This window comes from Corvus cornix, chromosome 1 (assembly GCF_000738735.6).
Source record: "Corvus cornix cornix isolate S_Up_H32 chromosome 1, ASM73873v5, whole genome shotgun sequence".
Classification (NCBI taxonomy): domain Eukaryota; kingdom Metazoa; phylum Chordata; class Aves; order Passeriformes; family Corvidae; genus Corvus; species Corvus cornix.
In genome coordinates, this window is record NC_046332.1 from 45,032,762 (window position 1) to 45,049,633 (window position 16,872).

At 39.1% G+C, this 16,872-nt stretch overlaps 1 protein-coding gene across 5 annotated transcripts in view; it reads right to left on the minus strand.

Moving 5' to 3' along the window:
• Positions 1-700: 700 nt before the first annotated feature.
• ZDHHC20 (zinc finger DHHC-type palmitoyltransferase 20) overlaps positions 701-16,872 on the minus strand; it is a 50,007-nt gene continuing 33,835 nt past the window's right edge. For 2 of the 5 annotated variants that reach the window (XM_039565142.1, XM_039565174.1), the window contains exons 8-14: positions 14,317-14,352; positions 13,116-13,248; positions 11,406-11,532; positions 10,075-10,164; positions 8,842-8,957; positions 8,372-8,449; positions 701-6,229 (exon numbers count right to left, since the gene is read on the minus strand). In XM_039565142.1, coding sequence (XP_039421076.1) covers positions 8,412-8,449; positions 8,842-8,957; positions 10,075-10,164; positions 11,406-11,532; positions 13,116-13,248; positions 14,317-14,352 — 540 coding nt within the window. In that variant the 3' untranslated portion in view covers positions 701-6,229; positions 8,372-8,411. The remainder of the gene's footprint in view (positions 6,230-8,371; positions 8,450-8,841; positions 8,958-10,074; positions 10,165-11,405; positions 11,533-13,115; positions 13,249-14,316; positions 14,353-16,872) is intronic. The other 3 variants (XM_039565157.1, XM_039565148.1, XM_039565167.1) reach the window with 3 other exon arrangements.

Below are 16,872 nucleotides of genomic sequence, written 5' to 3' on the forward strand. Positions count from 1 at the left end.
GGCTCTCTACCATCTGCCCACCCTCTGTTCTTCAGGGCTTAAACAGCAAGTTACCAGGTGCAGTGGTGGTGATTTATAGATAACCTAGCTTACAGCTTCAGTGGTTGCCTTCTGAAAGCCTGGAGAACACTCCTGCTGTGTTGAAAGGGCTCATGTGCTGATACTGGCCAGATGGCTCGGGCTAGCCACTCTCCCTTCCTCGGGGATTGTTCTGTGTATACCAGTACTTGAGACACGACTATGACGCTTGCCATCAGGCGTGCAAGGACCAAGGGGAACTAGAACTGCAGAGACAGGAGGATGAGGCTGGAATTCATGGAATATTACAAAATGTTCCATTTTTAAAAAAACTTTCTGGAAAGAATTGTTGATTTTAAATGCCAGTGTCATTGTCATGTTAGTGTCAACTTGGGTGTTAACAGCCCTCTTACACAGATTGTTCCTGATCTAAAAGGAACGTGGCTGATTCCTGTTTGAGTGGCTGACTTCTAAGTCAGGCTTAGTGCCCTGAAGGAATAAGTTAGCCACAAGTCAGGTTTTTTATTTCCCCACAAGACCCAGTGACCTGGAAGATGTGTCAAGAGTGAGTGTAATCTAGGTTTGTTGCAGCTGAAGTGTAAAAACTGGAACAATGATGTTCTGTTTCCCAGGTAGGCAGTTCTTGTCACTGATCTAATATACAGATGCTACAGCTGAGCACTTTTCAGATTCTTTCACATACTTTTATTAAGTTGATGTTGCATTCACTGATGAATTCAAGTGTCAAGTCCATTCATATCACTTTGGAAAAGAGGCTTAAAATAGTACTTTTTCATTAAACATGAATTATACTTCAGAGAAGTATGAGCAAGTCTGAACACTGATGTACAAAATCTTGAATGCACTTTCATTGGTTATAAATGACTTGAGAGAACTTTATGGAAAAGTACACATACAGGGAAATTGCAAATTCAATTAAAACATGAAGGAACTTCCAGGCAAAGCAATGTGATTTTGTATTTAATTCATTTATAAAAGCCCGTTTTAAAAAGTTACTTCAAGTATTAAACTATAAATGGCAACATTTTCTCTGTGCATAGGATGAGTCCTATCTGTAACATACAAAAAAATACAGTAAGTACGTCATTATTACGGGTATCTTTTACACGTCGTCCCAAACTTAAATACAGCTCATTACAGGTTTAGGCAGCACAATTAAAAATAACTTTGTGGAAGCAGAATAGCTGGGACATTGTGATTAGTGCAAATGTTGATGACCCTTCCTGGCAAATACAAAAGGAACTGCAGAGATAACCCAGGGATGTTTCATTCATCTAAGTTAAAAAGGGGACAGACTTAACAGCAGGAATGCTGCCTCTTTCTGGGATAGCTTTATGATTGTGAATCGTCCTTCAGGAAGATTTAAGTTTCCCACAATAAAGCTGGTAACAGGATAAGGGACAGGAAAAATCAGAGAGGACCACGCTAAGTCCTTAAGTTGTCAGTAAGCAGTGTAAATGGAAGGGAATCAGCATGTCACCACCAATGCTTTGGTGACAATAAAAGTAACCCAAATACTTCATGTCTGACATGTCTGCTTGACTGCTGAGCATGAGCTCTCTGTTTCTTGGGACAGGGGGTGGGAAGAAAGATGGGGAAACCTCCCCAAACCAAAGAAAGACATCCTGTAAACATTATCAGACTTCACTACCTAATGGAAACAAATTCAAGTAATTGCTTCAGAAAACAAATGGCCAAACCCCAGTTTTAACCTGCATTAAAACAAACTACGACTTGTAACTTCATGTTGTTTCATGACAGTTACATAATTAAGAAAAATGTGTATAAAGCTCTATATACAAAATAAATTGATACAAGTAACAAATGTGTTCAGTACTAAATCACTTCATGTGCAGCTGCTCACTTTGGTGCCACTTAGGGATAGAAGAGCCTCTGACATTGCACACCTTGCTGTTTTTTAGGTACTGTGAAAAGACGTGTTCTTGAGCTAAAAGTAGCTGCTGTTTGGAGCCTCTCCAAATGGACACCCAAATCCCCCAGTTAGACACAATTTTAGAGGGTGTCTTTGGAGAACATACACTATGAAGCTCAAAGCTGTTGTGGTTTTGTTGTTATTTAACTTCCAATAAAAATCTGGTCAGTCTGCTCCAGATCCAGGCAGATTTGGTCAATCTGTGTCAGAATCAGCACATCTTGGTAAATCTGCCAGACATAAATGCTGCTGCAAACACTGCTGCAGTTTCCCTCCTCTTGGGGCTCTGCTTAGCTACAACTGGACCATATTTGAGTTAGATCATGAAGTCTTTGTGTGCATACCCAGTGGGACTGAAAGTCATCCCAACCCAAAAGATGATTTATAATAAAGAACCACACAAGATCAAAGGAAAAACACAGTACCTGAAAACTGTAGGTATTCAGCACTCTGGAGAACAGGACCAATTTGTAAGAATAGCATACCAAAAGTAGCTTGGTACTTGCAAATTCCACACTCAAGAGGCAGCTTTAACAAAAATGTTACCATAATTTCTACTCAAATCACTAAAAATAGAAGTGCCCAGACTTCCTCTAAAGTAACCCTCTGAATATTTAAAATGGAGGTTTTTAATCACATCTGACTTGTATCACGACAGTCTCAAAATAATACTGTAGGAAGTCAATTAATTAGTGACAGAAACCTACTCCTCTTCCTGCCCTCCTCCCATAATACGCCTTCACTAGGCACAGCAATGATGCATGTGTTGTACACTCTGTGAGTAAATAACACTAAGAAAAACACCACTATTGTGCAGTTTTAAGTAATTTCTATTTATGGATTTCCCTGCCTCATATTCACAGGGACAGGTTTATTTCAAGACATTTCAGAAATACGGAGGATAAATCACACTGAAATCTTGCCCTTCATCAGGTTTCTGTCCTCACATTGGGAATTTAAAGCCATTTTTTTGATTTTTTTGAGTGTATGTAGATTTTTTTAAAAGAGAAAATCAGTAAGAAACACGAAAGCAGTTTCTAATTGCAGTCAATCTCAACTATCCTACAATAACTACTACGTATGGCTTGCAATAGTCATTACTTTGATGGATCTAAAAGCTTAAGGGCTGCTATTTTTAATGACAATCAAGACTCCCTGATACAGAGTAAGTTAAAGCACAAACCAGCATTTACAACACGGCCAAACACCCTAAACAGTTGTTTTCTCAGGATCCATCCCCCTTCTGATCTGAACATGTCCTTCTCACTGCATTCACTGGAAGGTTCCAGCTCTTCTGTGCATGGGCCAAAAGAAGCCACTTCCTGCAGCCCCTGCCTCTGCTCGCCGGGACACGTACAGCTCCCTGCAGCCCAACAGCCAGCCAGCCATCCTGCTGCCTCACAGACTGCCTGGCACAGCACAGGGAGCACTCAGGACAGAACCCAAAGGCACAGGATGTCATCCTGCTGCCTTAAGACATGCCCTGACCCCTCCATCCCACTCACTGGCATGCCCTTAGAGTTCAGCAGTGCAATTCCCTTAGAGAACTTAATTCCTTTATATCAGCCTGGGGTTTCCCTTAGTCCCCAGTTCCCCAGATGAAAAAAAAAATAAAAGGGGTTGGGGGTGGTGAATGTGGAAGAATCATCTGTGACTGATTTTACTGTGTTTCATATTTGTCAAAGAGACTTTCAGTAATGCCTGCTTTTACACCAACAGTAACTCTGGCTTTAGGATTATCCTAAAACCACTGCTAACTCTGGCCTCAGGATTATCTAAAACCACTGCTCTCCTTTTCTCACTTCAAATATGAGGAAAAATCTAGGACAAAATACTCCTGTGATCTGCCTAAACATGTCAAAAATGTCAGTTCTTCATGAAAAGCCACAAAAATGTCCATCAGATACACAGAGAGGTGGTTTCAGAAGAGCAGCACTCGCTAGAGAATGCACATGGAGTTAGCCTAGTCTGTTTACTTTCAGTTTTTCCTGTAGATTTACTATCCTGACTTAAGAAATCAAATAAGTTCTACTGATGTTGGCCTACAGGATACATACATTCATGGGGGGTTATATGAAGCACTTTGGGGAGCAGGTGGGGGGAGCAGAGACCATACTGCTGAATCAGTGATACTTAGGATTCTGACATGTACTTTGCTTATAGTTCTGCTAGATGATGTCTGTGCATGGACATGTTATTTCAGCTATAATACACTGATGCAGTAAAAGCCGGATGATATCCCAGGCCCTCCATGACAGTTCCACCAGTGTTTGGGGCTGCAAATTTTGGTATTCAGAACAAGCCATTTGAATGTGCAGTCTTCCTTCTCTCTTATCTTCCCCAAGAAATTTTGCTGGTGCAATACTGCTGAGAGCTTATATTCAGATGGGCACTTCTCACTTGACATTTGAGAAGAAAAAGCTAAACCTTTCAGACTAATGTGTAGCAAACGTTTTTGTAAGTTTTGGAATTAGCAATTGCAAAATTTCTTATACAAAGTTTGAAGAAACATTCTGCAACTTCTATAAAACATGCAAGTTTGGACCATTACGTCTGTCTCAAGAATATCCAACAGTGAAATCATGTTCACAGGTTCTCAAAGAGTTCTTTTTCCAGAAGATTAATATTTAAGAAAAATTTATTATATCCAAAGACAAAAAAATACTTATTTTAAACCTTGAAGTATACTTGATACCTTAGTATTTCCATCCTAAACATATTTAACTCAAGTAGCAATCAGTCTGGGAGACAAACCAAACAGGTTCTTTTGGACTAGAGCATCAATTTGACTACTACCTTTAGTCTGTATCAAAAGGGCTCATGTTTGTTTGTAATCAGCATCAGCTGAGTATCAGAAAAGTTACAGACAGAAAAATCGTATTTGTCACTTTTTCCACGTGCAAAATTCCAATACCACCCAAAGATGAGTTAGCAGTCTTCTCTATAGAGGGGTGAGGAGAAAAAAACCCCATGTTGTTTGCTGTAGGTCTTGAGCTAAGGATGGGATGGACTTGATTCCTCACACAGGAAACACATTTTGGCTTTTGTGAACTGGTACATTGCTGCACAAAGCCATCAAGTCTTTAGCAATTTCAGCATCACTTAAACTGGACTTGAAAGTGGGAGACTAAAGGATGCAATTTTTCAGTGTGCTAACACAGATCTATGATCCAACACTAATCTTCTTGTAAGTACTTGATATTTGTATTTTAGAACCAATAAAACCTCGTGCCTTTATTAAAAAGATAAAACAAAAGTATAAAACAGTATTTATAAACCATGAAGAGTCCCATGGAAAAAGCAGTAGTCTGCTGGTTCCATTTTCTAGCAACACACAACTGCAATATGGTTTTTCTCAGGGGTACTTTACATTTTACTGCTGCCTTACACAGAACACAGCGAAGAGTAACAGAAAATATAAGAACTTTTAATTCCTTTTTGGACTGTGGCCTTTCCTTGTAGGCTGACCAACAATTGTTGGAAAGTAATAATCCATGTTTTTTTCAACTAAAACCCAAGTTTTCTTCTTTGAGCTCTGTCCTTGATATGGTTAAATAAATCAAGTTAAAATGATGAGGAAGCTCAATCTTATAGCAAAAAAGCAACACCCAAGTTAAAGGCTTTTATGTTGTTGGCATTGCCTTGCTCCAAAGCACAGCTAGTAGAAGGAACCCTCAGTCCCAAAAGACTTGGAGAGCTGTGATCATAGGGTAGACTGGTTAATAGGAAAAGAGAAGACATCATCCAGTCCCTTCCCCATCACCTGCAATCTGAACTATGTATACTCCCACTTCAGACTTGCTGACCATGCTCTATGCTGATTTTTTTTTTCCTTCCTTTTCCTTTTTTTCCCCTTCTGTACTCTGGAGACCTTCTATGGAAGTGACTTCTGCAGTGCCTAAGGTATGAAGTTTGCCCATGAGGAGGTAGGAGTCTCTGCAATCTACCCCCACCACTGCAGCATAACAGAAATGCATAGTTCCCACTCTGGACCTTGTGCATCCAAGCAGGGCACTTCTGGATCTGGCCCTTTGGTAGCAGTATATAATTCAGTGTTGCATAAATGCACATTAAGAATCTTAAGGCATCTGTCTTAACTTCCCTGCTCTGCAATAGTGCTTACAAGAATCCATTGTACTGTGCAGAAACTTGAATTTCTTTTGTCTCTTCCTAGAATGTTCATGTTCCATTTTTTCCTGCTCAACTTCTTCCAAATTAAATTAAGTAATATTCAAGCTCAAAATGTGTTGCAGAAACCTAATGAAACAAAAAAAGTTATTAATGGAATTATCCAATTAACTTTGAAAAAACACATCATAGTGCATTACACAAATGCACCTGGGTAAAGTAATTTACAGACTTCTGGTTAAGGAAAGTAGTTAAGGCAACTTTGACTCAGAAATAGCCTTCTGGGAGGTGTGGGTTTTTGTTTCACACCACTTATGTTTTAGAAGATTATCTGTGCTAGGAACATCAGTCCATCACCACTGATCTGTCTAAAGTATCCTGGATCCCTGACTGGCAATTTGATTTTTGAATTAAATGGATAGATTTGAGGACACAAATGGTATTTGCCTAGATGAGGCTGGGGGACTGGCCTTCTTTTGCAAATCAAGCTCTGTACACTAGAATAAGCCATGACTTTGCTTCTGCTGCATGTTAACAGGCCCAAAATTTAAAAATACAACTATTGGCTTGTTACAGGGTATTATGGAAGTGCATTGGACAGATGCTGGATCTCACAGGTACTGCACAGTTGCTTACAAATGCAGGACTGGAACTAACTATCTTGGCCTACAGAAACTGTGATCAAATCCAACTGAAATCAGAATGGTTCAAACATTGTGTTACTGAGTTAATTTAAGGTAACACATACCCAAATGCTTTTGCATTGGGTGCAATTATGCACTTTTATTTATACAACTTTTAAAACTAGTGTAGTTTGGGCAAGTGTGACACAAAGTACAGATTCTTCCTTTATCAAATCTGGCCTCACTTTAGGAAGATAGAAACGAAATTAATCTCACACTACTACCAATTAACTGTCCAACTTAAGACAGTCATTTATGCTCCCTCTCTAGGTCAGTGGAAAGAAAGATTAAGACATTTCTATAATACCCTATCAAAGGCTGCTGGGATGAGCTGCTCTCAGGGACTTCTATTCCATTCTATGAAGAACAGAAAAGCCTCTGTAACCTACTTAGATCTGATTAGGTTTTATATAGCTAGAGGCTGAAAGGAACCCCTTCCTTTGGACATTCTTCTGCACATATATATAGAATTAAGAAAAGTTGGAAAGGGGAAATGTACCATTGGTGAGTTCTCACGATTGAGTAGGTTTTTCAGAAGTCCCACTAACTAGTCTAATTTTGGTTTTGTATGAGTTTGCACTGAGCAGTCTGACCAACATCAGCCCAAGCATCACACCATCACCTGCAAAGACCTTTTAGAAAGATTTTTTTTCCTTGAAACAAGCCAAACCCCTTCCAAAACTATAATTTTAGGTCAGAAGCCTCCTTAAAAAAAAGGAAAGGAAAAAGAAAAGTGATCCTAAAATTACTGAGCGTACCAAATTCAAATGTAGTGTTTTGTTTCTGATAAAAATGGGAATTACTTGCAAAATCATCCCCCACCAAAAAACCCAGAACAACCAAAAAAAAAAGAGGCAGTGTGTAATGACTCAGCTCTAGCTTCTACAGCTATTAGTTGACCAAATAATATTTGTTTCTCTTCCAGAGCAAAAAAATTAATGGGAGCTTATAAGCTCACCACAGTAGAAAGTCAACATAAAAGAAGTCTAATTTAGTCACTGAAAATATACCAAGAGAAGTTTCATATATGCACCAACACTCACTGTATTTCCTAAATGCAAAGTGCATGCAGAGCACTTTAATGCAAAAACATTCCAGAAGATCACTGTCAATTCCAAATGTGACAGAGCTGCCTATATGCAGACACCTGTATTTACTTACCTTCCTTCCTCGTGCACATGCAGCTTCCTAAAGAGCAGAACATGGCCCACCAATGTATGACCAAGACATTTAAGGAGCTCTTCCTTAAGAACAGCTCTTCCTCAAGACAGCGTTTCATCTTGGAATTGCATTTAGCATCAGATTCTTTTCCCTAGTCAGGTAACAAATCCAGCACTACCCACTTCAACCTGAATTACAGGATTAATCTGACCCATCCCAGACCTAGCCAGCCCATGTTTCCTGCACTACAGCATTACTCCCATTCTTGTCTTCTCAACAGTCATTCTGAATTTTGTTTAGACTTTTCTATTACTCATCCAACATCAGAGGACTCCTCCGCATTCCATGACTAGTTGATTTTTGACTTTGAGATGTCTATTTTTATTCATACATGTACAGAAATAGCAACCAATTATGTTAGTCTTACCTGTTTCTCACTGAGATGGTTGGTTAGTAATTAGCTGAGATCAGCTTTCCAATGAAACTATAATATGCTTTTTTGCACCTAGAACGTGAGAGAATCTCAATTATGTGTTTTTGCAGATTTGCATAACAAATAGCAAAGACTTCAAACCAGAAAGCACATTTACTGTGTTGTGCCTATTTTACAAAAATATTTTCTTCCCCCTAATCAAGCATAAAAGATCCCAAATCTCAGAACTGAAGTGCAAAAGTGACAGTTATCTATCCATCTACCACCCACTACCTTAACATAGTAACTAATTTTGGAGCAGAGCACGGGATGCAAGTTAGCCTTAAGTTTTAAACATGCAGACTTGATTCCATGGAACACATTTTCTCCTACATTACTCCAGCCAATTCCGAAGGACTTTCTAGGCCTCAAAAAAAAAAAAAAAAAAGGAAAAAGGAAAACCCCACTATAAACAAAACCATTACCTGATTTCACATTTTCCTCTTCAGGGCCAGTTTCCACCCACTGACAATCACCAGCTAGCAACCGATTTTGTGATTCACTGAGTGGTCGAGTAGGAAAGGACTGATTGGCTACAGAGCTGAAAAGTAAGCAAAGTCAGCAGGAATTCTGTAATACCGGTAGCTGCTTCAGACAATTCTAGAATAGTGAAATTACTTAAAAGCAAAACTAACAACAAAAAACCCTACAGTGCCAACTGGAAATGGCCGCCTGCCCCCAACCCTAATTCCTCTATAAGCTTGTTCCAGTCCTCAGTCTAAAATAAGCCCTTACCTGACACAGGGCACTCAGTTCTAATGGTAAAAACCCACAGACTGATACACGAGAAATGGCACCCTGACAATAACACTGCCACACAGCTAGAAAGAAAACCTACGCAGCACCATCTGGAAGAGCAACCAAATGCCATCTTATCCCATGCAAATGCCAGGGCCTTCTTCTGAACAATCTTCTGAACATAAAAGGATACTTTGCCGTTTGCATAAGGGTCCTGCTCTTGTGTAAATTCCACAGGTTATGTTGTACTGGAAGCAACTTCTTCTCTGTATTGCCTTTGAACCCTCTAATGTCTGGTAACTCAGGTGACTGCTGTTGGCAACAACCTTCAGCTACAAATTCACCAAACTATGCAGAAGACTTCTAAAGTGGCAAATGTAAACACCCCCAGAAACTGCACACAGAGACTCTTGTCTCTTTGAAAATACACGGAAGATACAAAACATGCAAATTTGGGAGTGATAAAAAGTAATGAGCTAAAAACCCCAGCATCAGAGATCTATTTCTCTTGCAAACTGTCTCAGCATTACCTGTTTAAGCATGCTCAAGGAGATGAAATACAAATAATACCTTGCCTTACACAAAAAAACCCCAAACAAACAGACAAACCACTTCATTTTTTTTTCTATGGATGATTATTCAGTTTTTCCTAGGACTTTTTTGATTGCTGTTAAGAGCCAGTAAACTCTCTTACTTTCTATATTACTGTTTCCTTAGAGCCATATCCTCTGTTACCACAAAACCACGACACAGTCCTAAGTTTTTAATGTTAATCCATTCTGTCCTTCACTGAAGACTTACAAACTTACTTTGAAGATCATAAGAAGCATAAAGAATTCAAAAACTAACTCTGAAACAATTTTTTTCTCTAGATGAAGTACTAAACAGTACAAAATCAGTATCTTAAGTGCTGTAGTTACCTTTTGGCAGGTTCATTTTGGCTTGAGACTGCAAGTTGCTCTGGATCCATAATCACCAAACGAGTTGGGAAAGTACATCCATCACCCAAACTAAATGAGAAACAAAGACTCAAATCACTGTTGGTAGTTGACTTAAATGAACTGAACAAGGACCCATGCAAAAGGCAAAGGCTACAGGCTTGAATCAATTACCTGAGTACAGTGTTGAACTCCAGACTTTAGCAAGGCAGTTCTACCACTAAATCAGATCATCAGTTAATTAAATCTTGGAGCTCAATTAATTCCCACCCTATCACTCAGTATGGATTGCTGTGCACAGCACAAGTCTGTGTATTTCAGAAACACAGACATATTTCTGTAGACTGTAGCCCTAATCTTCCCCCAAATCAGTGTGCACACATAGTGAAGACTCTCTGGTGTTTACGACCCCAGAAGTTGTATCATAAATAACATTCTGGTTGCCATGCTTTCCCCTTCACTCATAATTCTGAAGTTAGCTAAGCCTTCTCTTAAAGTTTATCAGGATGAAATGTGGTAGCAAAACAGATTGATCCATCTACAGTGGGGCTTCTGTCTTTAATCACATGGTAGTTGAGCAAACAGCTGAGTCACCTTAAGCTTTTGGTATTACCTCTGCTGTTTGATACCAGACCTCAGCTTCACAAACAGGTTCAGCAACAGTTTTTACCTGATACACAGCACCTCAAAAGCAGTGTTGAAACAGAGTTCCTACTTTGTTCTGCTGAATTCTGGTAGTGGTGGGAGAGGGCAGCATGTCAGTCTTGCTTCATCAAGCTTGTCTGCAACTCCTTAATGCTATCTCAGCTGACATTTTAAATCCAGCATTTTTCATATCAGATTTTTTCCCCTCTGTTGCTTATTTACATGCACATTCTTAGATGGCTTTCAATTCCTAAAGCGTCATCTACAGCAAAAGAAAGCTGTCAAGTTTTTTCAGGGGCAAGAGGGGGTGCTTTTAAACTGAGGTTGTTTTGATGCAGCTGTTTGATCTCCTCTGAGTTGCTGATTTCAGGTCTATCATCAAACACTAAGACTACCACCAAAAGGTGTACAATTTTTGCAATACGCTTCTCAAAGCTTTCCAAACTTCTGCATTTAAAAGGTTCTTGTTAACAAGCTCCCTGTCTTTGAATGAAAACCCTGTGCAGTTTGATAGCTTTCTCTTGCACATTTTCCCTGCACCAGTATTTATTGTACCAGATATACAAGTTGGCTTTTCAGCTGTGCTTTATTTTTTAGTAGAAAGGGAAGCAAGGCAGAAGTCATGGAATCAATTTATTCCCTAATTCATTACTGTTCAGACTAAATACCTGGTAAAGATAGGGAGTAGCCAATACTTCTTTTCATCTCCAAAAACTTCCCTTAGATTTTTGCTACATCCAAGAGAAAAACCGTTTTTATCAGGACCATTTCGAAATGTGGGTGCACGAAATGTTTCTGTAAAACAAAAATATGCAATTCCTTAAACCAGTAAAGAGTTGGGGAACATGAAGAAACAAACTCACACTTCTCTGCTGTGGAACCAGTGATGGGCAAGGTGAGGCGATCTTGATGTATATTGGGGGAGGGGGGGGAAGAAAAAATAATCTCAAGTAATCAGAGAGAAAAAAAATCACAGGGTTAGTGAAAAATAAGAAAATCAGGTAGGCAGAACAGTCACCTTGTCAACCTTCCCTCTTTACATTTAACAGAGTCTGAGACAAAGCTAAGTACCATCAGCATGCCAAAGATAACCACATACATCCCTTATTCCTTGGTGACTTGCTCTCTCTTCAGCCTTCTTTGTGCAGAAGACTTTCCCTTTTAGAGGTAATTTACTATAAGCACTGCTGGACCTAAGCCCATACAGAAGAGGTTTTTCCACATCTGCCAAGTTAGGAAGCTGAATTAAGAGCATCCCGTGCTATCAGAGGAAGATGAAATCTATTACATTAGAAACAGACACAACATGAACTATAGCAAACCACTACCATTTTTCTACTCAGTCCATTTACACCCTTGGCCAAGAACTGAGAAGAGTCATTCCTCTCCCTCCACACCAGTAGCTTGTCTTTTTACATCATGATCCAGAAAGCAGATAAAGTACCATGTTGCCAATTATGACCACTGATTTTTGGGTAAGGAATATGTTAAAGTTTTCTTCAAAGCTAAAAAGAAACTGTGAATATTCCTTATTGTAGATATGTCAAAAGAAAAAGAATTCAAACAACTCTCCTGCCAACCAATCAAAAAAATTCTAGCAAAAAATTTCTACCTGAAAATTATTTTACTTTTAAGCAACCCACTTATTTTTGAGGTTAGAAATTTAAATTCCATTGAAAGATATAAGATTTTGACTTACTCAGTTGTGGAAATACTCATCAGTCCCTGTTCCCCCGCACATCACAAAAAACACCCTGAAGTGGTTCCTAGCAAGAACTTCAAATATTTTAATTAACGCTTGGTTATGCTGATCAATGCCATTTAAGACATCTAGACATAAAAATTACGGGAATCTCTTATTATGTAGGAAATGTGCATCAGTGTTTTCATTTTTATTGCACTTTTACAAGCCACTTCCTAATAATAAGGTCCGTTTTCTTTCACAGGATTTAGGAATACTGTTTTGTATGTAGTTCAAAATGTAGTGCATGTTCATATACAGTAGAGCCTCTGACTTGGTAGGGGCTACCCAGCTACTCAAAGTATTAGAACAACAGATTGGCAAGTAGCAATTGGGTTACATACTTCACACTATATAAGAACCCAACAAACATGCATGGTGCCTCAGAGGTCTCAAAAATACAAACAAAAGAAATGAACAGTCATCATGAATCTGAATGCTTGGCTCTAGCAGAGGATCCCCCACAGGCTTCATTTTCCCATATGTTTCACCTTTAATTATTTACACCAAATATGCTTTTTATTGCACAGTATTTAAAATTCAATTTATATGTGATGGCATACCATGTAGGCCTCACATTCTCACTGAATTGTCATTTTTCTGGACAAGGAAAAGTTCCATAATCCAATTAACTGACCTATAGTTGATCTGTTTTTGCCAACTAGCCAGCAGTGGTAGCTGAAGAGTGACAGTATGCTGATGAAGAACATGGCTGCCACAAAGAAAAGGAATAGTACGTGGAACTTTGCATGGGTATCTGGCAATTCATTCTGGGGAGAAAGAGAGAAAGAGATTAATATGTTAACACTTCCTAGCAACTAAGGCAGTATTGTTGCTGAACATTTCCTGCCACACCCAGTCTGCTATAGGTCTTTCACCTCAGTTTTCATGAAAGAAGAAAAGCACCAGCCCAGCTTTCCTTTCATGTAATGTTAAACTGGTATACAACAGCATTTAAATCTCATGGGTACCCCTTCCCCCAGGTTTAGTATTGTGAGTGCATGCGTTCATCTGTGGTTTTCAAATGCACTGTAGGAGGCAAGGCAAAACATCTTCTATACCAGAAAATGTTAACTGCGCAGCCACAGCCAAAGAGACACGGGGAAAATATGTCCAAAGTCACTTCCTCGGAAAGGGAAAAAAGTGCAATTCCTGGCACACGGAGTAATACTGAACCTAATTCTGAACTGGTATAATGAACGTAAAAGGGAAATGGTTGTCATGAACAAGTCCTAAACAGGACATCTTCGATTTTTGATGACCTCAAATGTTTAAGCAACCACAAGCATGTACCTAGCAAACCGCATTTGCCACGTCTGACCAGGCAGAAGTGATTCACCAGAAATCTATGTGAGAAACAATTTCAGTATAACCACCATAAAGACACCAACTCCCACCCATATCAGATTGTCCATTCCACCCCGGACTATTTTCAGACTTCCACTTCCAAAAGGCCAATGGGATTTGTAAGAATACTATTCCAGTCTAATATCCTCAAAATCACAGCACTTTTAAGCAGCTGACCTTTAACAACATTATGAAAGCAGAGAGGCTATTTTTACTCAGCTATTTACTTAGCATTACTGCCATTGCTTTTTCCATTAGTGCATTCAGTACACCCATTTATCTACAGCTGACTTTCTTTTTTAAGCTAAAACACATTTCAATTAAGATCAAGTGCACATAGGTATATCCATTTCCCTGTACATGGCCTGTATTCACAGGAAACAGATTACAAGTCTCCTTCCTTCTGTGATGATGTAAATACCTGCCATGAATGCCTGGACTAGAAAAATTGTAGTAGGAACAATATTTAAATAATGACAGCAATATTTTACCTTTGGACAATTCTCTGCAGCTTTCCTGTGGCAAAGCTTCGCGCAAAGAAAGACAATTTATTAAACACTAGTATTATGTTAACACAAAGTGTTTGAAAACAGCACAGGCTTTGTTAAGAACAAAATGGTTGGTGTGCAAATGTGCTCTTGGATGTGCTGATTTCCAAAGCACATCAGCAGCTTTAGCCCCTGTTCTCCAAGAAAATGGAGAAGTATGCAAGAGCCCACTACTAACTTCCAAGGCATGAAATTTTCTACTGAAGCATAGAAGTATTGGAATTCAGATTGTGACTGGATCACTTTCAAGTGGTGGCTCAGCTTGGACAGCATGACTATACCAATTTCCTTCTTTGCTAGTTGTTTCCATCACAGGTAAGGTTTATGTGAATATTCTGTATGATGAAACCGTTCACAAAGGTCTGAAAGAGCTCAGAATACTCCTAAGGTATAAAGTAATGGTTTATTAATTAAAAAATCTTTCTGACTTCAGAACATATCCATTACCATTAGATGTAGTTTTAGCCAAAGTCATAAAAAATAAATTGCCATTCTTTGCACAATTTTCTTCGTTTAAAAAAGACCAGATAACACATCAGTACAGTTTTTCTTCTTCCTAATTTCCTTCAATACAGAGCAGTTTGTAGGACGTATCTTTAGTACAACTCCTGAAATTGAACCAGTGCTTGAGAAAACAAAGGAAGAAACAAGAAAGCTGTGTTCAGATTAGCTTTTAAATTCCAAACTTTATACCTAAAGAGTGGTAATTAATCTTGGCTAAGAGGTTAGCACTTAACTAATCCATTGTAGGCAAGATGTATGGCTTTTAAATTACATTAATCTGTGCAGAAAGCTTAGGGAGAGCCCAAGCATCTACATTAGTCAGGCAGATACACACAGCATTTTGAAAATGGTGCTGGCTACCATAACATAATTCTACAATAAGCAAATGACAAGCAGAGTCCAGCTCTCTAAACTGCCATTTAAGTTCAGTTTCCTTTTTACTGCCCATCTTATTACTTATTTACTGACAATTTATGCAACAGTCCCTATTCCACCTGCAGTAGTGCTATGTTGTGTTTTACGATCCCCTGAAATCCAGCCTAGCAAAATACTCCACTTGCTGCTTATTCCTAAGCTTCATGTTGAAGCCATAAGTCTTTCTACCTCAGAGCACATTGCAGTGTTCCCCAGTTGCCCAAGTGATTTTTGTAACTTGAATTCCTATGACTCTTTTGAAATTACATATTTAAACAAAATAATTCTCTACAAGGAATTCTCAGGACAGTTTATTTTGATACTGAGAAAGCAGCAGCAGCTTAGTCTTTGTGTTTTCTGTGGTTCAGAAAATCTAAGTTTATTTCACTTGCATCTTCCCATACCAGCAGCTCTATAACCTGGAGGATTTTTTGAATTATGCATGATTAATCTGCATGATCCCCAGGGTGCATTTACCTCTTCTGACTACCCAGTTTCAGCCACTGGTTGTAACTTCTTGAATGACAGTTGCGGAACTGAAGCATCTTTCAAAAAAGGCCAGTTCTTTACTGGAGAGAAGCATGCAGTCTTTGAGTGTGTATAACAGGCTTATTCACAGTGGTCTAGCAGCAGTCCACATGCCCCCCGCATGTGAAAAGAGAATGAAACTTCACACATTGGTTATTTAAGATCATTATGCTTAGCAGCAGCACAGAAGCAGAGATCTGCAGCTGAGAGAGCTGTAGAGTTTACAAAAGGAAGCAATTTGCACAACACAATCTGAACTACTTAGCACACAATAGGCTGAAGCCAGTCACTATTCAAGAGTCCCCAACAAACTCCTTCACATTCATTTGACTGTGTATCAGGTCATAAAACCCCTCAAACAAAAAAGTGCTGTCTGAGCTTGATTTGTTCCTCATTTTTTAGTAGATAGGTCTAGCCTAATCTTGGAAAAAACCTCAGATCTGGTCTATGTCCTTAGTGTATAGGCAAGAGGAATGAGTTCTAACTAATGATGTGGAATCACTCCGTTTTTTTACTCCCACTTTTGTTAATACAACCAAAGTTTTGCAGAAGCACATGCCATCCACCCAGGGCATGTATCACATCCTTTATTTAGCTATACTCAGGACAGAAAATTAATTTGGAGGACAGTGAAAGACACCAAAAATGACTGGAAAACATAACGGTTTCAAGAAAGAGGCAGTGCAGCAAGAGTAAGAGTAGACACAAATATAAGCTGGGAAGCACCACCGTGCACTGTGTAAACAAGGCACCAAGCACTGGGTGTCCAGCCAGTGAGGTGTTTGTGTCAAATACATTTGGTTAAACTGACATTTTATCTGCTCATCTTTAACAACCTCTGAGGTAGAAATAAAAATGTCATGAGTATAGAAAAAGCAGTTATGAGTATAAATAAAGCAGTCACGTTCCCTTGATCTACAGAACAGATTTTAGCATCAGGGTGCAAGCCTGTGGTAAACATTTCCAGCGAGTGCACCTGTTCCACTATGGTATGCACAGAATCAAGACCTTTCTTCAGCACTTCTGCATAGAGCATGAAAGGTGCTGTGTGAA